Source organism: Phyllostomus discolor, chromosome X, assembly GCF_004126475.2.
Source record: "Phyllostomus discolor isolate MPI-MPIP mPhyDis1 chromosome X, mPhyDis1.pri.v3, whole genome shotgun sequence".
Classification (NCBI taxonomy): domain Eukaryota; kingdom Metazoa; phylum Chordata; class Mammalia; order Chiroptera; family Phyllostomidae; genus Phyllostomus; species Phyllostomus discolor.
In genome coordinates this window covers 74,003,306-74,024,502 of record NC_050198.1, presented here as the reverse complement: position 1 = coordinate 74,024,502, position 21,197 = coordinate 74,003,306, and the positions used below count along the sequence as shown (strand labels likewise).

The window sequence follows — 21,197 nt, the reverse complement described above, 5'->3', positions numbered from 1 at the left end:
AATCACTCTAGAAAGAGACAGGATGGTGACTGTTATTCCATAGCTGAGGAAACTGAAGCATTGAGTGTTTAGGTCATTTGATGAAGCTCACATAGCTGGAAGTTGCAGAATCAGTATTCTAACCCAGGTCAGTTCTAGCTTTAAAGCCCACACAACACTGCCTCTAATATTTGGAGCCCAAGCATGCCTACTGCACTGAACAAAACCAAACCCTGTTATAGAACCAGTTTGCCTCCTTACAAGGTAGTTGGGGGGTTGGGGAGTGGAGCAATAGGCCATGAGCTATAAATTCTAGAGCATGGGCCTCTGCTGTGGAAGCCTGTCTTGAATGAGATATCTTGGTGAAGTCTGGGGCATCTTCTGAACATACTGAAAGCCCCAAGCTCCTGAGCAAGGAAGGGCAAGGAAAGGTGCAGACGCCCCCCGGCCAAAACTCTCCAAGAGAACCTTGTGATATAATCTGAATTAAACATTTGAAGCTAGAAAGGACTTTTGGGGTTACTTAGTCTAATGCTCTTATTTTACAAATGGGAAAAGGTGAGGTGTAGAGAGGGGCATTAAGTCACATAGCTGCTTAGTAGTGGCAGGGTGAGGGCAAGGTTTTTTTCTTCCATAACATATTGCCTCTCTTCTATGTGTGGAAGAATTAACTCTGAGCAAACCAGAGATTTTAGCAGCTCAATTTGAGCCAACCAACCCTAAATATCATCCCTTTTTTCTAGCTTAATTGGAAGGCAAAATTACAATTCCGAGTCCATGTTTTCAGGACTCATTTACTGAGGCTGTAAGAGGATCTCGTTGTCCTCACTGATTTTGAGCTCAGAGATTAAAGATGTCCCCTAACAGCATAAATGTATTGAAACTTCTCTGACTGAACTTATATTTTCAGATGGCACCAGCTCTCGGCTAAGAGGTTCCATCTGTTTACATCCCACTGTTTAAAGTAGATCTGCCTGAAATGTGTTCCTTCCAACTTCCAAGAGGAACCCTTTGTTCTAGCATAATAGGGCTTGGTGAAAAGATCATTTCACGTACCCATCCATCTTGCTGATTTCAGACTATAGCCACTTCAGACAAGAGGCCTGATTTTGGCTGGCCCTCACCTGGTGAAGATTTTAGGTGTAATAGTCAGTGATCTCTGCAGCACAACAGAGATCTAATTGCTTTCTCCTCCCTTCATCATCCCACTGTGCTTCCTGATCAAGGCAGGGCGGCCCTCTCTGTAAGAGCTGTGCAAAAGACAAGGTGAGGGTGAGTTGCCTCTGGCAATGGGTTCTTCTTCAGCTAAAGAGAGGAAGGGAGGCACTTTAGGATTGGGGCAGGGGGGTAAACCTTGATAGACTCTGTCCAGGGCATAGTGGCAGCTAGGGAAGGCAGCCAAAATTCTGGAGCTAAGGATAGTGAGACCTCATTTGGGTTTATTGTATTAATACATTTCATACTACATTTCTTAATGGGCTGCCATGTTGGATGGCATTTTTAGTCACCTTTGGAGCTTCCTATTGAAAAACTCCTTTCTTGTTTCTTTTTAAATAACCTTCTGTGGTGTTGAATTTGAAAAGGTTGTCAGATGGAAGTGTTTATGTTCTCTCATCTCAGCTAAAATAGTGTAAAGATGAAAGTACCCAACACATTTATTCGCTGAGTACCTGGAAGGATATAATTCTGGGGATGCAGCAATATCTGAGCTGCCATCAGTGATGCAACTCTTGCTTGACGTAGGATGTATGCATGCCAGGGTAAAATGAAAAGTCCTCTGGCTGTAACCAATTTACTTCATTCAAACAATTGGCAATTGTGTTTTCAAGAAACTGGCAATTTCATCTTCTTTACTAAGTTTTCCAAAAACACGCAACTGAAAACTGATGGCAAAGATAAATATTAACAATACAAAAAAAGCCATCTGCTACAGCAGTCATTCTGGGGACAGCAGAGTCCCTTGGAAAACTGGCCAACTGTAAGGACACTCACCCTAAGACCTCCCCACCTCATCATCTTCTTGAACCTTTACTCTCCCTTAACTGGAATGAGGTTGGCATTTAAAAATATAGTAGAGCTATGCTATACCTGGTGTGTCCTTGCATTAAATCCCCAACTAATCAGTTCCTACATACATGGATTCCACAAATAACTGGATTTCTTCCCCTGCAGTGATTGCCTTAGGACTTTACTCAGGACATCTGGAGACCTGAGTTCTAGTCCTATTTCTATTACTTGATCTATGAGTTCAAGCGGCCTACTTTCTGAATCTCTGTTCTTATAACATTAAGATGTTGGGCTACATGATCTGATTGCTAAGGTCCTTCTGTCTACAACAGTCTATATTTCCAATACAAGGGTTTAAATTTATAAACATTTTTCTAGGCTCAGTACAACCAGCCTAGTTTCCTACACCTTCTGCGTCTCAAGCACTATTTATGGCAATCATATAACATCTAACTTAACATACTTAACAATCATACTTGCCTTCATAGTTTTCAAAGCACCTTCACATTCATTCAATTGATCTTCATAAAATCCCTGTGAAGCACATGGCTCAGGTATTATTATTACACTTTTATAGATGACGAAATTGAGACTTAGACAAGTAAAATAATTCAGAGGTCATAGGGCTAGATAATTGCCGAGATGGAACAAGAACCCAGGTATCCTGACTCCAAGTTTGATGCTTTATTCCTTTAATAGATGTTAGATTAATAAAGGCAACTGATATTTGTTGAGTGCTCACTATATACCAACTACTTTCCACATATCCTATCACTTAATTTTTACCACAACCTTATGAGGTAAGCACTACTACTTATCCCATTTGTCAGACAGAATAACTGAGGCTTTGAGGGCTTAAGCTCCTCACCTGTTTCTATGCTACTAGAAAGGAATGAGTCCAAGGTTTGAACTCAGAGAGTCTGGCTTCTGAGCAGAACTGCCATTGCTATACTGCCTATCTTAAGTTATATAACATGTACTTTAAAGAGGGTAGGTCAAGTTCTCACTTTGGTTGTCTTCTCTGGTGGAGGAATAATGATCATTCCACAAGAGCCTAGGAGATTAATAAGTCAGCAAGTATTTATGATTATTTACTGTGTGTTTGGACCTGTGCCAGGATACAGATATTACAGGAGGTTGAGGCATAATTGTAAAGCTCCGTGTTTTGAGAATCCACTTAAATGCATAAAATTGGGTAATGGTTATAAATATCATGGCATATATTTCAATAAATGATATAATAATATTTATAAATGTGATATAATAATTTATAGGCATTAAAATCAATTTTTTAAAGAACAGGATACAAATCTGTGCATATGGCAAAAATCAATTTTGGGTAATTTTTTTTTACTGCACTTGGATAATTTTTTGTTACCTATATTTTGAAGTTTTTAACAATCAGCATGAATAATTTTATATTTTAACTTCTATAATCATCAAAAATGTCCTACATTTAAAAAATCTAGTTGGGGTAATATGACCAGATGATTTATATACATGAAACAATTAGAGGAAAAGAAGATATCAGCAGTGGTAATGTAATAAAACTTGTGATGCTGCTTCAGTACAACATGGTGCTGGTAAAGTTGCAAAACATGGTGGAAAAGACTCCACTCTAGGAATCCAACAGTCTAGATTCTCATCTTGTTTCTGCCACTAGGGAGCTGAATCACCTTTGGCAAACCTCTTCTTTCTTGGCCTCACTTTTCTCATCTACAATATGAGGTATTTGGACTAGAATTACTTGATCTATCTCCAACAGTGTGATCTATACTAGGACTTCAAGACTTTGTTTTGCTCATCTGCTCAATGTTATACAGGTTAACATTGGGGGCACTAAATGGAAGATATAATTAACAATGGATCCTAAAACTCATGCTTTACTGCATTCCTAATTCACCTGCTTTGTATTTATTCTTCTTCTCAGCTACCTATTTTTTAAAAATGACAGGACTGTCATTATTTTCATATATAACATCATTGTATAGCAGTGAAAGTTAAAAGAAGGAAGATTATGTTGGGAGGACATCTTACAGAAGTGCCAAAAGTTGGGACACCTACATAATAATCTCAGCTCAGCCATCCAATAACTGTGAGACTTTGGGCAAGTCACTTAGCCTCTCTGTTCCTGTTTCCATATTGGAGAGAAAAAAAAATCAGTGATTCAATGAGACAACATAGCAGTGGCCTTGGATAGGAAATGAAAAGAAGAGGTGATACAGGTGGAGTAAGGGATATGAAAAGAAGAGTTTTTTTGGTCTTCACTTAGGTTTGGGCCTATTGGAGATAGCATGCTGATAAAATGGAGACAGGGTAGGAAAAAAGACTGCATTGCTTAGTAGTCCTCAGCAGGATCCTTTCTAGTGAGTCTGCATTTGTGGAATCACCTAGTTAACCTTTGCTCTGGAGAGAAATGGGGACTGAAATGCTGGAAAATCACATTAGCAAAATTTATCTTTTAACCTTTTCCATATCTCCTTCCTTTGCTATATTTGGTCTTAGGCAAGCAACATCAAAAGAAGAAAATTCATCCACTCAAACTGATATGCTTAAAACTTCTATCCACACATCACCCTTAATTAAAATAACTCAGAAAAATCATGGCTGGGAGAGCTCAACTGGAACCACATTTTCCCACATCTAAGTGAAGATTCCAGGATCCACTTTTCCACTTTCCCACTTTCAACCACATTAAAATAGACTTTGCATTTGAAGAAAGGTTGTTCTTTCCTTCAAGCCAAGGAACATGCCAGGGTTCTCATATTACTATCCATGTGTCTCTATTTCAGACATATCTAGTTCAGATTAAAGGTCAGAAGGGATCATGTCTTTCTAGACAATTCCACTCAATGATTAAACCTACTAGTGTGAATGCCCTGGCTTTGGGGGACATCAAAACAATTCTTTCTTTCTCCTTTGCTCTGCCCCAAAGCAAGTCCCTTATGCCTGAAACAGCATTGTGAGTATATTCAAATATGATCCCATCTAATACTGTTCTAGCTACAGATTCATGGACAGTATAAATTAGTTTGGAGGACTTTAAAGATAGTCACAGATGGGAAAAATCTTTTTATACCTTGGTTTTGACTAGTTCTACTCCACTTCTCCACTTACCAATCACCCCAGTACTCTGTTGATAATAGCTACCATTTATTGAACATTTACTATATGCCAGGCATCATAGTAAATATTTTACATGGATAATTTCATTTACTCTTCACAACAAATTTATAGAGTAGTTACTATTATGTTCACCTTCATTTCACAAATGAGGAAACTGAAGCTTAAGGAAGTTAAGTAATTTGCCCAAGTTCATATAACTAGTATAGTAAGAGAAAGAGCCAAATTTCAAATGCAGGCTGTCTAATTTAGAGCCATTCTCTTGTCTCTCATTGCCCCCAAACAAAATAGAAGAAGCAGTCTTCTACTAGGCAAGGTCAAACAGCAACCCCTTGCTCCAGAGAGTTAGGTGCAAATTCCAGGAGCCGGGAGTGAGTATATAAAGAGCTAGGCAGCTCCAGGTCCCTTTACCCAGGAGAAAGCTCAACTCTCCTCATTGTTTTCTTTTCCTCATGTTCTGTAGATCTACAGGCAGTATAAAGAAGAACTGGGGACAGTGATAGTTGGAACCAGGAGGTCAGAGGGGTCAAAGGGCACCCTTAGTAACTCTTGCACAAAGTGGACTGAATTCTTGAAAGAGGCTGTGATATTTAGTCAAAAGGTTTGGCTAGACTCAGAGATGTGCCAGAAGTGGGTGTCTGTTGAGCTGTCATCATCTGGATGGAAAGAGACTAAAAGAATTATCACATGCTAAGTGTCACCAGGAAGTTGGAAGAACTAGGGAAAGATATATTCAATGTATATGATATGCCAGGACAGTACTTGCTTTAGAGAAGAATGGGTAGTATTGAATGCCTCTCTTCTAGTCCCCTGGACCTTGATTTATGGCCCCATGGAGAAACCGCACTCACTAATGGCTCCATAGTATGCAAGGACATGAAGGGGCATTCCCCAGGGAGGCCTTGAGCTGCTTTTCATTGCTGCTGTCCCTCAGTGGCAGCCCCATTTCTAAGAGAAGCTCTATGGCCTTGGCTGCAGAGCCAGTCCCCTGGTTGGCTGGCCCAAGTGTTTTTTTTTTTCTAAATGAACGATAAGACATGTGGGTGCCTCCTGGGGTTTTTGGAAGTCTGAGGAACTATTTGTGTACTATTTAGATAATGGATTGTCACAAAGGAACAGAAATGATGACTCATATTGTGATTAGAAGCAGATGGAATTAGACACAAAGACAGTTATTGGTAAGAAAACTCTAGGTCTTCCTTGGAACATGTAGTCCTTCAATTATGCAGAAAAATGCATCTGAGTTCTTTGACCATGGAGTATTTGAGTAGCTATTGCTTACAAGAGGCAAACTGAGTGAGCAAATTTGGATGCATGAGTGAAAGATGTAGGAGGTCAGGATGGTGGGCTGGTGATCTAAAGGGATGCTGTGATGGCTTCCGTGGCAGAAAAAATAATCTTGGGTTTGGGGAAGAGCTTAAGGCTGTAGAAAAGCTCAGAGAGCAGCTGTTCAGGAAGGAAATTTGGTCCCTAAAATGATAAAAGATTTTTCTTTCAACTGAAACTAGGTTTTTGTTTTTAGGACAAAAAGCTCAAGGGATTTTAAGCTAATGATTATGTTGATAATAATAATATGTGCCAGGCATCATTCTAAGTATTTTATGTGGATTCATGAATTATCTCATTTAAAACTCTTAACAACCCTATGAGGTAAGGAGTATTAATACACTGCTTCATAACTGGGAAATTTGATGCACAATCAATTTAAATAACTTGCTTTAAGGTCTCACACCTAGTAAGCAGAAGAGTTGAGATGTGAGCAAGAAGTACTTTCCACCGGTTTCAAGGATTAAATCTTTTCATTCATCTTATGAGGGAAGAAAATAGATGAATATGAAGAGAAATTTCTAGATGTAGAAAAAGAATTTGAAGAGTTTCATTTTGAATGAGCTTTCCCCAGGAAGAAATGAAGTGAAACTGTAACTAGAAGGGGGGACAGTAGGAATTGGACAAGAGTTAATGATAACATGTCAAAAATGGAAGACTCCTCAGACACCATCCAGAAGAACCTCTCCATTTTACCAATGATAAAAACTAGGACCAGAGAACAGACAACAGATATCCAAGGCCATCTAGGCACTTAGTGGCAGAGTTGAGACCGGAGCCCAGATCTCCTGATTCCTGCTCCATTGCTAATTCCACTAGAACCCTCATCCCCCTACAGCTTCCCAAGGCCATAAAAACATATTTCAAATGTTATATTTCCTGTTATTTATAAGACTTCAACATGAATTGCATCATATATATGTGGGTTATTTAGTTTGAATCTGTAACCTTGGGATGGTCACTTACCCTTATTTGGAATTACATATTGCAGGAGTGGTTATCTAGCAATTAGAAAATCTAATCAAGAAGTGGTTCTACCAGCACTTCAAGTATCTTTCTCTCTAATGAACACCAGGGGCTTTGTTAATTAACATTCAATTTTTCATTGATGAAATCAGTAATGTTCAACATATGTGGATTGGCTAGAAATATGGTAGAAGTGTTTCCAAACTAGAAAGACAATATGTGTATCTAATAAGATCTACAGTGTTATCCCTTAGAAATGGTACCTGAGGTAAATAAACATGTGGGTAGCCACTAATATAGATTCTTGGTTAGCCACAGCCTACCACTGGAATATTGTTTTTTCTCTTCAAGTGTAACTTCATGCAAGGTGCTGTTGGAGCAGCTAAAAAGAAAGGAAGCTGGACATGACTGAGCCTACAGAACAGGCTGTCCAATTATTTTATGCCTCATTATTTTAATGAGACAGAATTCTGTTTGAGGTTTACTTTAATACCTGCTAGTGAGGTTATGGGGAGAAGACCTATAGCCCTCCCTCTAAGTAAGGCAGGCTACTGATATCAAATAAAGTATATGTAGTGATTGCAAATGACCAAATTGGCTTAAGTTAGTTTATAGCTTCAGATATTTTGGATCCCAGTCTAGTATTGGTGAGCCTCTTTCTTGGGGGTGTATGGGAAGCTCCTACCATGGGTGAATGTTGGCAAAGCCTTACTTGACCCAGCAGTGTCCCAGTTGTGTGCCTGGGATTTGTGTGTACCAGAATCTAAGCTGTTTCCCCTATAGCATGCCCTAGAATTACTGCTTCTGACCTGCTGATCCCTCCTTAATGACCCTGTGCCAGCCAGCATTCTGTCTGACCTTGCTGCAGGCCTCAGCATTGCCTGGGGGAAGGTTAGTTAGAATTGAGCTTCCACTCAACCATGAAAGGTCACTGGATATACAGTGTATGTATATAGGACCATGAGTATGTGTACAAGGGAGAGAAGTTTCTGCCATATTGAGATATCTTGATGACCAACTAAGAAGAGAAAGTCAAAATAGGGTTTTGACTAAGAAGAGCTTTTCTCTCTTTCTCTCTATAATTATTGTTCCCAGTAACTATAACTACCAGTTAATTGAGCTTCCCTCAACCAGTAGCTTAGCTGCTAGAAGGAGATGGCAGTGTAGTTTAGAGATCAGAAACTTGCACCTACCACATACTACCACTCCAAGTTCTATTGTAAATGCTTTATTTATCCCACAATGGTTTTAAAAAATCGAATGTGAATGTCTTTGGAAAAGGACATGGACTCTCCAGATTGCCACAGTCCCTGCCACTCCATAACTAGACCAACTTCCATATTTATGTGATTCAACTGGGTCCTGTAATCATTTGTTATTTCAACCTGAGTTGAAATTGAGTTCATGCAGGAAGGTCACAGGTAAAAGCCTCATTTCGTTAATTAGCCAGCTGTGCGACCTTGAGCTAGATATCTATCTATCTATCTACCTATCTATAATTTTTTGAGCTAACTCTGATTCTTTTTTCATAAAATGGAGAACAGAGTGCCTCTTTTCTAGTGATGTTGTGATGATTCCATGAGATTAGGCATGTAAAATGCTTAGTACAGTGTCTTCCATGTAGTATGGACTCAATGAATAGTATTATGATTATTTCACCCTTGGTTTGAAATTTGTTGGTAGCAAAAATGACACAATGCATGCTATAGGAACTGATTACATTACTGAATACTTTATAAACTGATTACAATACATTTTTTAAATAAATGGGTTGGCATTTGCCATGACACCTAGTTTATAGCATGGCTGAGGACCAATTATTAGCTAAAAAACAAAGGAAGAAGCATTTTTAAAATGAAAATATTTATAGTTACCATCTCAAAGAACATTTTTGCTATGTTTACCTCAGAGACTATGACTTGAGACCTTGAGACTAGTCTCACTTCTCCCAAGTCTTGGATTTCCAATCTGAGAGCCAAACTCACTAAAGTTTGCATGGACCAACAGCATCTGTTTTACTTACAGAAGTAACATATGTGAAAGTACCTTGTACAATGCCGGTGCTTCGTAGGTTCTCAGCATATATTCAGTGTGAATCCATATATCTCTGTTTGCAATACCAAGTCTTATTAAACTAGTGATTTCCAAATAGTGTGTACTATAATTACCCACAGAGCTTGTTTAAAAGGCTATCCTCATTTTATGATATAATACATATGGAGGGTGAGGTGCGAATTCATTATTTGGTAAGTATCTTTGGTGATTTTGATGCAAGTGGTCCAATTCAAGAAACACTGTTTTAAACTAATCAAAAATTAGCTTTGGAAACAGCAATGATATATAAGAATATGTGAGAATGTGTTACAGGTTTTGATTGACTGTGGCTGTCAATGTTCTTTGTATCTTAAATTTACAAATGTGTTTACCCACAGAGACCCATACCCATATCTACTGACTTATTCTTCTGTGAGCTGGGGCTGATCCATTTCTGTCTCATCTATTGCTGGGATCTGATCCCTTTTTGGAGAGCTGCAAGGAGGAGGGCCATGGTTGCAATGAATAATTGGCAAGGTAGACCAGCCAATCATGGATAATTGAAATGGGACTATTTAAAAAAACTTTTAAAAAAGATTTTATTTATTTATGTTTAGAGAGAGGGGAGGGGAAGGAGAAAGAGAGGGAATGAAACATCAATGTGTGGTTGCCTCTTGTGTGCCCCCTACTGGGGACCTGGCCTGCAACCCAGACATATGCCCTGACTGGGAATTGAGCAAGCCACCCTTTGGTTTGCAGGCCTGCATTCAATCCACTGAGCTACATCAGCCAGGGCAAAAGGGAACTATTTTTTTTTTTAACTGCTTTCTTTTTTTTTTTTAAAGATTTTATTTATTTATTTTTAGGGAGGGAAGGGAGGGAAAGAGAGAGAGAGAGAGAGAGGGAGAGAGAGACATCAATGTGCGGTTGCTGGGGGTTATGGCCTGCAACCCAGGAATGTACCCTGGCTGGGAATCGAACCTGGGACACTTTGGTTCCCAGCCCGCACTCAATCCACTGAGCTACGCCAGCCAGGGCTGGGAACTATTTTTTATTGCAACATTTTTTTAAAGGTTTAAAAATCCTCACCACATTGCTGGGGGAAAGGGAACTTAAGGGGACTAAAGCATAATGAGAAACATACAATGAAGATTAAAATTTAAAAATCCTCACTAGCCCCATCACAAAATTATTTTACTTCTGAAAATATTCCACAGTAATTGTCAGGAATCCAAAGGCTAAGATTTAGTTGTAGTAAATGACCATGCTCACTAGAGGAAACAGACCCACTATATAAGAAGGTTTGATTTGAAGGGTCAAAGGCAACTAATATCTTAGTCAATGAACTACCAGAATTTATCCATGAAGGTCACATGTTGCAAAATAGATGAAGTGTATTTGAGGCCCTCTTCTTCATCTTCAGGAGTCTACCAGTGCCCCCTGCATGCCCATCATCTATTGGGTGCCATAGTGCCTTGGCCAGATGTTTTGCTCTGGTTCACTCACCTGTCTTGGAAAGCCTTCTGAGGATCCTGCAAGGTAGTAGGTGGTAATCTGGTGGAAGAATTCTTCTGGAAATATTAATAGCTGATAAGACTTGAACTCATTCCCTTCCAGATAGCATTCTTGCATTTTACCACCAACTTTTGATGCAGTAGTAATACGAATAAAAGAATTTGTAGAATTTTAGACTAATGGCACACTGATGGGGGCAATATTTTGAGTAATAAGTTGCCATTTGGCGTTCCTCAAATGACACTGGGTGAGTTCTTAATGACTTCCTTGGAACAGTCCCAGTTCAGATATGTTGGAAACTGATGTTCTCTTCCCTCCCCTCTACCTCACAAGAAGTGTCTGACACCAGCCTTGAAAATGGACTCAATTTTGGGGACTCTTAGGGACCCAGATAGAATTTGGGTTTTGTTGTACCTTTTGTTTAAAACCCTGTTTAAGGGAAGACAGACAGCTGAGGAACAGATGCTATATGCCTCCTTCTGGCATGCCTTGACCCAGAGAAGCAAACTGGAAAGGCAGTTGAAACTGCATGCCAACCTTAGCTCTCTTGGGCAGGTTGTTTCTAAAAGGGACACTTTGGAGTATGGCAAGAAGCCAAGATACTGTCATCCTGCTTCACCAGCTACCTCCCCTCTCAGGCTGCCTTCTAGTCTTCATTTCAAATCCTACCAAAAAAAAAATAACTTCAAATCCTTAAAAAAACCTCTATGTAGATAACTCTCATCAGACATATAATCATGCCACCTACAGACATGGCTGATGGGAAAAACGTTGCTGGAAATAGGGTAGAGACATCCTTGAGTCAGAATGAGCCAAATGCCTCTTACAGAACCTTCTATGGGAAGCAAGAAGGTGGTTAAGAGCTTGCCAAGGAAAGCCATTTTCTTTGGTAATCACAGTCTCTCTACTTATTCAAAGTGTGGTTTGAGTACCAGTAGCATTGGTATCATCCAGGAGCTTGGTAGTAATACAAATTCTTGGACCCCCTCATAGATCTATTAAATCAGAATTCTCATTTTAACAAGATCCCTAAGTGATTGATGTACACATGAAAAGCAGAGAAGTGTTGATCTAGACTGATTTGTGTTCCATAGGGTTCAGGAGTCATTACCAGTTGTGTTTCCTCTACTCAGCCTTATCCTTGCACCTGCTATTCCTCCAAATAAGGACAAATAACTGCCTAGTTGAGGACAATTTGCTAAAGAAGCCAGTAGCAGTTGGAAACTGAGAAGGGAAGTCCAGACTGAGGGATGTAAACACTTACTTCTTTGACCAATGCTCAAATGGAAATCCAGCTGAGAGTATTCTGGTTATTTCCATTGAGTGGGAAGGAAGACAAGTATACGCTTGAGATAAGACAAGGGCAGAATGAAGGGAGTTGGAGAAAACACTACTTGGCTAGGCTTCCAAGTCCCTCCAGAGCTACCTTTAAAAATCTGTGAGGGGGATATTGCCTTATAATCTTTGCATTCCACATGCCATCACAGGGAACAGAAACTGTCTGAGATTCAGCTTCCCTACCACATATTCCCCCATCTATGACTCCTTTTCATGCCAGTGCATCTCCTGCCAGCGCCCACATAGGCACCTTCAGACTCTCCAACAACCTGTTGTTGCTTTGTAACATATGTATAAAAGTTTATACTCTTTGAAAGTCACTTTATTGATATATGACTGACATACAAAAAGCTGTACAAATTTACCTCCTTAAAAAATGAATCCCTATGAACTTTTGTTACTTTCCAGATTACCCCAAAGGTTTTAAGTTCAACGTGGTGAAGGTGCACCTGCCCTACACCTTGGGTGTACTTACTCCAAACCTACCATGTGCAGGTAGTTTTTAACTTTGGCCTGCAAAGTCTTCCATGACCATGGCCACCCGATCTTTGGTTTGGGTAGAATGAACATTCACTCTGTGCATCATGTCCAGAAACACCCCCATTTGAATATCTTTCCTTAAAGTTGAGGCATTAGGATTTCCAGAAAAAATACTCCCTTGTTAGATATATTAACCCCTTTATCACATGCTTTCAGCTAGATTCCTATATTAGATTTTTTTTAAAAGCTATCACCCTTAAAGTAGAATGCATACCCTGAGGAGGATGGACCAGGAACAAAGCCGTGCTGATGCAGAAGGAGCATTAGGTCAAGAAAAGTCCAGGGTAGGAAAAATCCCTAGATAAGTTTATTGTGGATGGGATGCCAGAATCAGGGGCCAATTAGAGGCCAGCAAAGAGGCATAAGCTGAGCAGACAGAGCAGGAGGGGAAAATAACGGCAAGAGAAGAGAGGTAGCAGTGTGAAGAGGACAAAGTCTGTTCATGTTAACCTTTTGCCAAGTACTGGCCCCTTTCTAGGACTGCTGCCCTAGGTTAAGGCTAGTCCTACACATAGGCTGAGATTACTTGTAGCTCTTAGCCTGGAGCCCAGACATTTCCAAAAGAGGGAGGGAGTTCCTTTTGTGTCTGGGCAACTGCAACTTCAAGGCTGCTGAAGATTACCCCTTGCCCCCACCTAAGGTTTTAATTGCACCCTCCTGTGGCCATTTCATTAATTTAGATCCAAAATATCAAAGACAAAGGAAGAAAGTCAAAGGTTGACTATTATAAATGAACCAAGAAAAGTATGCAGATAATTTTCCTGATTTTCAGAGAAGATATAAAGTTTATGAAAGCTTCTTCAAATATACATGCAGTGTCAATCTAAGAAGTTTCAAGTTAAATCATCTGAATAATCATGTTAATTCCCCTCCCCCAAAGTTATGAATTCTATGTTCTAAAATTCTGGCCCTCTCTTAAAATTCATGCTTCTTTTTAATCCTTTAACCAATTGTATAAAAATGATAAATCTCTTATCCACAAAAGAAGACCAGTAACGCTTTGGCAGCTTCATTTATTTTTCAATCTCTTAAAATCAAACCAGCCAATCACCTCTGACTATTCATAATAATGAAATTTAAAAATATATCAAACACCAAAAACATATAATAAAAGTCTCAACCAGCTCCCATTATTCTCATTAAATCTTATGGGTAGGGAGAGAAATGCAACATTGAGGAAACAACCTCTGATGAAGGTAGAAGTAGGAGATGTAGAAAATTAGCTTTAAGGAAAAAAAGTTAAAATTGCTAACAAAACAAAATGTGGCTCATTTTGCAGTAAGCATGGAGAACAAAATAGTTTTCTTTGTTCCTTCCCCTCAAACCCTTCCTGTCTCTTCCATCCCCCTTAGAAGATCAACAGGAAGCTGCCTCATAGGGTAGGTAATACACTGCTAGAAGCTCACCTTTACAAGCTGCTGATTGCCATCTATTTTTATGGTCCAAATGAACAACATCACTGTTCTCCTCTCCACATAAAAAGTAGATTTAAAAAACCATAATAAACTGTGTGAGATGACTTAAATTTTTGACTGACACCACTGAGGCGACCTCTTCCTGCTTCAGTGGGCTAAGCCAGCTGGCCAGAGGGGCTGAGAAGTGAGCTAAGCCAGTGAGCTTATTGAAGCCTGGCCAGCAGGCAGAGGAGAGAGGGAGAGCAGCAAGGGCGAAAGGATGGGGGAGTAGGGGTGGGAGGTGGAGACGTTGGTTAGTATGTGATCTCTTCGATACTATGTGTCTTCACCCTGGTTCCTAAGATTACATGAAAAGAACAAACACGAAAACAAATCAAATCCCACCAAAGAGCAGAGAATAGGATCAGGGGAGATATTTCCTTCCCTAATGGACCTAAACAGTTAAATGGATCCTGACAATTAGAGTAATTAGATAATTAGATTGTGACTCTGTGGGCAAGAGACAGAAACCTGTCTTGGCTAAGTACACCTGGTAGCAAAATGTGCTCAGTTATAAAAGTAGTGTGCTCTTAGTTAGCAAATATATTTTAAATGGCTCAGAAAAAAATAATAAAATAAAAATATGCAGCTGATGAGTTAGATTTAGCCAGCAAAAGGAATTTTGCTGGGGGCTCCGTTAGAGCCTGTACTCCCAAGTCCCACTCTTAGTCCCGTTATTACTTGCGCCTCCATCAACAGATTTCTATTTAAGCCAATGCATTTAGAGCACAATTCCGTGGTGAATAACCTTTAAGGTTACATTTGCCTTTTCCTTGCTTCTTGCAAACAGTGTGTAATCCACGAGCACATTTGTTGGCTGTAAAGGTGTACAACAGCAATTTTTGCAATGACAGTGCGGAGAGGGAATATGAGATCTGTGTGCTAATGAGCTGACACTGCAGAGGCTGGGGCGATGTAGTGTGGAGTGCACTACAAGTGCACAGCAGCAAGACACAGAAGGGGACTTCAAGGGAATTGGAGGCATTTCCTGAGGAATCAGGGTACCCAAGCCACATCAAAGGGACACAGCAGTCCCTTGGTGTTTTCACATCTTCGAAAGCCCTAGCATAATCAAATATGTTTTTTTAAAGAACAGACATGTAACTTAAAATGTGTGTACATCTCTTTTTATATATACTGATTTTATGTGTTTGACTGTCCGGTGTGTATATGAGTGTATGTACTCTGAAATCATATTATTCACACAATCCTTCTTCCTGGGATTGTATCAATAAATTGAAAATATTTCAGCAAACTCAATTAATCCCTATGAAATGGGAACATGGGCTCCAAATCAGATAAGTCTCTTTGATAAACTTCAATTCACTTCTGAGCTGAGATCCCAAATGAATCACCTTTCAAAATCAGAGAGGCTTTTATTGGCCTCTTAAGACACAATGAAGTTGGAGTCTGTCTTAAGCAAACCTCTCAGGAGTTGTGAAAAAAAAAAAAAAAGATTGCTGGTGAAGAAGAGTCTTTAAATAACTGATGCCTGGGATTCCTTGTAAGGAAACCTTTAGAATACATTGTGGGAGAGGATTCAGAGGGAGAACAGAGAGCAGGGACACGCAAAAGGCATTACCCTTTGTTTATTCTTTGAGTATTTGTTTACCCACATAACTATGCTCTCAAATGTGTGTGCGTGTTTCAGAATTGAGGGCACAGGAAATATCATGGGAAGAAATCAATTTCAGTTCTAGAGGAAGCTGCAATTAAGAATTCTGAATGGGAACGGGGAAAGTTTTTTTTTTTTTTTCACCATCCTGTTCCACAGTGAATTGTGGAACAGATAGGAGAGGTGGGTGGCCAGATATGGATTTAACTGGGATTTTCTCAAATTCTCCCTAGGTCTGCAAAGAGGGGCAGGCCAGAGGACCTAGGGGTCCTTTTCTCTGCAAAATAGTTCAATCAATTGGAAGAATGGAACCTGAGATCACCTGCCATGCTCCAGTACTGAACTACAGTATTGTATGTGGACACCTGAAATATGTAATCTTCACTTCCATAAGAAAAAGAAAAATCAAGGCCCAGAAAGGTATGAGATACACTTCCAGGGCTTTCCTGGTCCTGTGAAATGATTGTTTTCTGCATTCAGAGACTATCAGACTGTGGTTGTACTAGTCATCTTTCTCATACTAAGCTTCTAGGTAGCAGCTGTTGGGAGACAGCTTTGAGATCTGGCCCCCATTCAATGATTGTGACATGCAGAGAAGACTGTTTTGGGGACCAGAGAAGATGACAGCTTTCCTTCTCTGTCTTCTGAGCTGTAAAGACTGAGAGTGCAACAGGCAGCTGGGGACACATCACTGATTTCGGGATATTTCTCCTGTGTGTGTCAATGTGTGCATATGTTTGTATTTGTCATAACTAAGGGCAAGGTCACCTCTTTGTTTTGTCTGTCTTTGTTGCCTAGTGAGCCACACCTCTTATCCAATACTTTCAAGTCTGAAACCATAACCTAGCCTTGTAAGCTTGTTAGCAGAAGTGCTGTGGATTTGGGGTGTGTGTGGGGGGGGTGGTGGTGACCAATTTATTTTCCTTGATCTAAGAGGTAAGGCATTAAGGCAACTCAGCATCAAATGGATGACTTATTGCGGGTTCTCAAACCTGAGCTTTTCACACGACAATGATCATTTCCTGATTGCTCCTTGAGTAAAGTTCCAATGGCCCTGAGCTGGCTGGCGTCAATCTGATTTGACATAAAAAAAACAGAACTAAAAACCTTGGAAATCAATCATTTCTGAGAAGTCATTTGGCACTCTTATTCTAGTCTTCATCAGTGGGAATGCTCTAGAGTGAGTTGAAATATTATTTATTATCAATAATAATAAATGCTGATAATTTCACGTATTTGGTTTTAAATCTGTTCTTATTGATACTTAGGAAGCTGCATTTTGAGCTTCAGTTCCTTGACAAGAAGACCAGAGTGCTGCAGGATTAAGAATCAGCTTGTGTTGTAAGTGATGTAGAGACAGGCTGGGATTACTGAAATAAGATGCAAAGTATAGACAGACATTTTGTAACTTTCACATTCAGCTAGAATTAATAAGTTCCTATTTTTGTCAATGTTGGAAAGCCAAAGAATATCAAATACAGAGTATCTCAGAACATGTTCATATAAGGATCTGTACCTTCAGCTAAAATTTTCTTAAAGCTAATACTGTCACATTTCTTGCAAAGTATTTCGCCCCCATCCTCTTGACCTAAGTCTTAAAATGCAAGGAACTGGTGCCCTTGGAGACTCTTTCGACAGTTTTTGAAAATCACATATCCTTTGAGGCAGAACAATTTGAATTCAGTCATATATAAAGTTTCACACAACCGAACACAAATATAACTTCTCTCTTAAATGAAAGTCAGAAAACAAAAATCCCAAACTACACAAGCCATAAAAACAAAACATATTTATGCCATCAACAGCCTCATTGTTATGAAAACTTTTAGTACAATAAGCTTAGACGAAAAATTATCAGTCTTTCATGTAAAACATTCCATTAAAAAAAAAACAAAACCTCTGTCCAACAGGCTGTCATTTGGATCCCTTGGTTTTGCTTCTCAAAATGTCCCCTTTCCAGAGGAACAATCACCATGGCACAACTAGATATTTCAGAAATGGCTTTGGAGCCAGAGAAATTCCTTCTTTTTGATATTGTTTGCCTGCTACAAGCCCCCTCCATCTTTTGCTCTAAGTGTTAAAAACTGTGTTGTCCTTATCAATGAGGGAAGTGAACAACAGTAGGGGGTACAAAACAGAAGCACCTTTTGAAACAGTCATCTGAACACTATCTTCTCCTTTCCCCTCAATTTGCCAGGTGTTCATCACTTGTAATCAGTTTGTAGTCTTATCAGTTGCTATCAGAGCTCTCTAGGTAAGAAAGGTGATATTCTAGGACAGAAAGAGGCCAGGCAACCAAGCTCAATCTGTCCTTCAAGGTCACTTGTTTGTAGAATTTCTCATATTTGGCTCCTATCTATTCAGCAATTGTCAAATTCAGCTCATTTCTACAGGCAGGCACCAGATTTAACAGGCAAGTAATGTACATCCTGAATTGACTCAATCAAGAGGCTTCTTTTTTTAATCTCATCTGAAGAAATTTCCCTGAACAACCATGCTATTTTTTCCTCCCTTTTTTTCAGTCAAAAAAGAAAAAAAAAACGTGTGGGGGAGGAATTGCTGGTTTAGCAGGGAGGAAAATGAAACTTTTGCATCAAACATTATTCATGACAGAGTTTTTGCACTGCCTGAAGTCCCTCCCTCAGCAGGATCCTTTGGAGTTGGTTTATGCTGCATGAAATCTGGATTGACTAGAGCCCCTAAAATATCTACTAAGGCATTCACCCTTCCCCAGAACATATGCAGATCCCAAGTCCTCACAAAATGCAAGTGAGATCCAAAAGGTCCCAGAAGGAGTAAAAACAGATCTACTTACAAGCATTAGTCACAGAAAAACTATTGGAGGAATCCAAGTGATCTACGTGGTAATTCAAATGGAAGGGCTTCTCAGTGGTGTTCTGGTTGGTGTTGTATAACTGCACGGCAAAGCGGAAAGCACTGTGCTCCTGCACCGTGTTTCTCATGAAAAGTCCACCTATAAGCAAAGGGAACCGAGATTTGGCTTGTATCGGGTTAGAAATTTGAAAGCACTGCAGCTATGAGATCGCTCTCAAAGGTACGGGTGCGATCATGATTGATTTTCCACCTGTGTGTCTTCCAAGACTCTTGTGAACTCAATTTTGGCCAAGAAACCTGGTTTTCCTCTAGAGTGAAGGGGAAGAGAGGCTGAAGAGAAGGGAGAAATGGGAGAGAGGGGAGAAGAGGCTGTTTGAGGGTAGGATGATGGAACCAAGAGTGGGACTTGGCTATTTCTTAGGCAGTAGGTTCCTCTCCATTGCCCCCGCCCCCCCCCCCACATCTCCACAAGCCTGTTCCTGTTTTCCTGGCTCCAAGGGAAAGGTTGGGAAGAAAAACAATTTCATTTCCCCCGGTGCTCCATTCTGTTCCTCATAGCCATCCCCCTCGACCATGACAATAGAGGGTTTGGTTCGATAATGACAACAATTTTAACTTCTCGACTTGTAAATATAGACAGGCTGAGAGAACTCCCAGTGTCTGGGAACCGGGCTCCAGACAGACACAGCGGCAATTCATGAATTCTTGGTCTGCGTGACTTCGCGCTTCCTCACCCAGCTCCTTGTCTCACCCCCGTCTCTTATCCCATCCACCACCCACCCTGGGTTGTTGCCCCGGTCTGGGGCATCCAGAGTGGATTTCTACTTCCCCCAGCATTGGGCTATATGAGGGGAACTGCAGATATGGGACCTAGCACCCGGGACTGGGTTACTCGCCCTGGCGCGGCCAGACGGGCGGCATCACCCTGGGACAACTTCCAGCCGCGGCACACAAACCATGGCAAAGTCCAGAGCAGCTAGCCGAAAAGCCGCGACTCTTCATCCCTATGCAGCCTCCTAGCCTTCTGCATGCCTCCCCTGCTCCCTACATCTCGTAAAACCTGGCAACCCACTCTCCCGGAGCCCCAGGAATCCCCTCTTGTGACCGATGCTCCCCAGACCAGTCAGCTCTCTAGGGGCTCAAATCGTGGAGATCCCTGCCCGTTCCCCATCCCCAGTCCCTTCGCCAGGCATTGCAGGGACCCGCGGCCGCAGTAGTCACACCAGGGCAGTGGTCTTGGGTTTAGTAGAGTCCGGCCGAAAAGGCTGGGTCGCTCGCGCTTACCTATGCTGATGGTGTTGGGGAATCCTCCGTGAGAATGACCCAAAAGCCCCAGGACTAAAAAGAAGACCGCCTGGAGCACGCTTTGCCCCATTTTCTTCTGCCTAGCCATGCTACGCCTAAAACGAAGCTGACTAGAGCACGGGCGCAACTCCGGAGTCGTCAAAATAATAACAGAAAAAGAAAAAGAATTCGCTGGCTCTTTCACCCCCTCCCTTCAAGTTGCTCTCGCTCACTCTTCCTTTCCACCCTCCACTCCTCCTCCCTCCTCCTCCTCCTCCTCCACCTCCTCTCTTCTCTCCTCTCCCCTCCAGTTCCCTCTCTCTCTCTCTCTCTCTCTCTCTCTCTCTCTCTCTCTCTCTCTCTCTCTCTCCTCTCTCGCTCTCTCTCTATCCCTGTCTCTCTCCTTGTTCTCGCTCTTAGGCTCTCTCACACCCCCTCCCCGCCCCCACCTCACTTCTGTCTTCACACCAATCTAGAAGGCGGGTTCACTGGCTGCAAGCTCGGTTCGCCAAAGCGATCTTTTTCCCTATCACTGAGGAGTCGGGGGGGGGGCACCTAAAACACAGAACCAAACAGAAAAGACAAAATACCGAAAAACAAAAACCAAACAAAAGAGAGAAAAGGAAAGAAAGAAATTATAAAGAAAAGCCGAGACTTTTCTCCCCCGGAAGATTGTGGGTTTAAAGAGAGGAAAAAGAAGGGAACAGCGAAAAGGCTCATCGCCTGTGAATTGGGCTCTTCCAATTGGGCCGGTAGGGGCATATCGATCAAAGTTGATCTGACGTGGAATTAAAGCCGCACGCCGCTTAGCTCTACTGCAAACTGCAGCCCGGACTGCAAAGCCTTGGCGCTGGCGTTTGTCAACACGGGAGATGGGATCAATAGAAATACAGTAGTCCTCACGTGGACCAGCCTTTCAAGCTGCAACTGGCCCTTTAAAAAAGAAAGGAAGAAAGAAAAGCTGCATTGTCTCTGCGTTTGTATGTCTGTCTCAAGGAAGGGGGTCTGGGGGCGGTTAGCGGTTACTCGGGAGTCTTTGTAGAGACTCAGAGAAGCAGTCCCCATCACAATGCGCCCGAAGATGCTGCGCATGCCCGGTCCCTACCGCTCAATTTTTACAGCAGAAATCCAAGGGCCAGTGAACACCCCCCACACCCCCACCTCCTCCGCCCACCAACCCT

At 41.1% G+C, this 21,197-nt stretch overlaps 1 protein-coding gene across 3 annotated transcripts in view; it reads right to left on the bottom strand.

Annotated features, from left to right (window-relative positions):
* Positions 1-20,385, bottom strand: part of GRIA3 (glutamate ionotropic receptor AMPA type subunit 3) — a 394,073-nt gene extending 373,688 nt beyond the window's left edge. The window contains exons 1-2 of one of the 3 annotated variants that reach the window (XR_004901045.1): positions 20,017-20,292; positions 18,713-18,871 (exon numbers count right to left, since the gene is read on the bottom strand). Coding sequence is in view for 2 of the 3 variants with exons in the window: in XM_028522764.2 (XP_028378565.1) it covers positions 18,713-18,871; positions 20,017-20,125 (268 nt within the window). In the remaining variant the exon portion in view is untranslated. Of the gene's footprint in view, positions 1-18,712; positions 18,872-20,016 lie in introns of all 3 variants that reach the window. The other 2 variants (XM_028522764.2, XM_028522765.2) reach the window with 2 other exon arrangements.
* Positions 20,386-21,197: the final 812 nt, after the last annotated feature.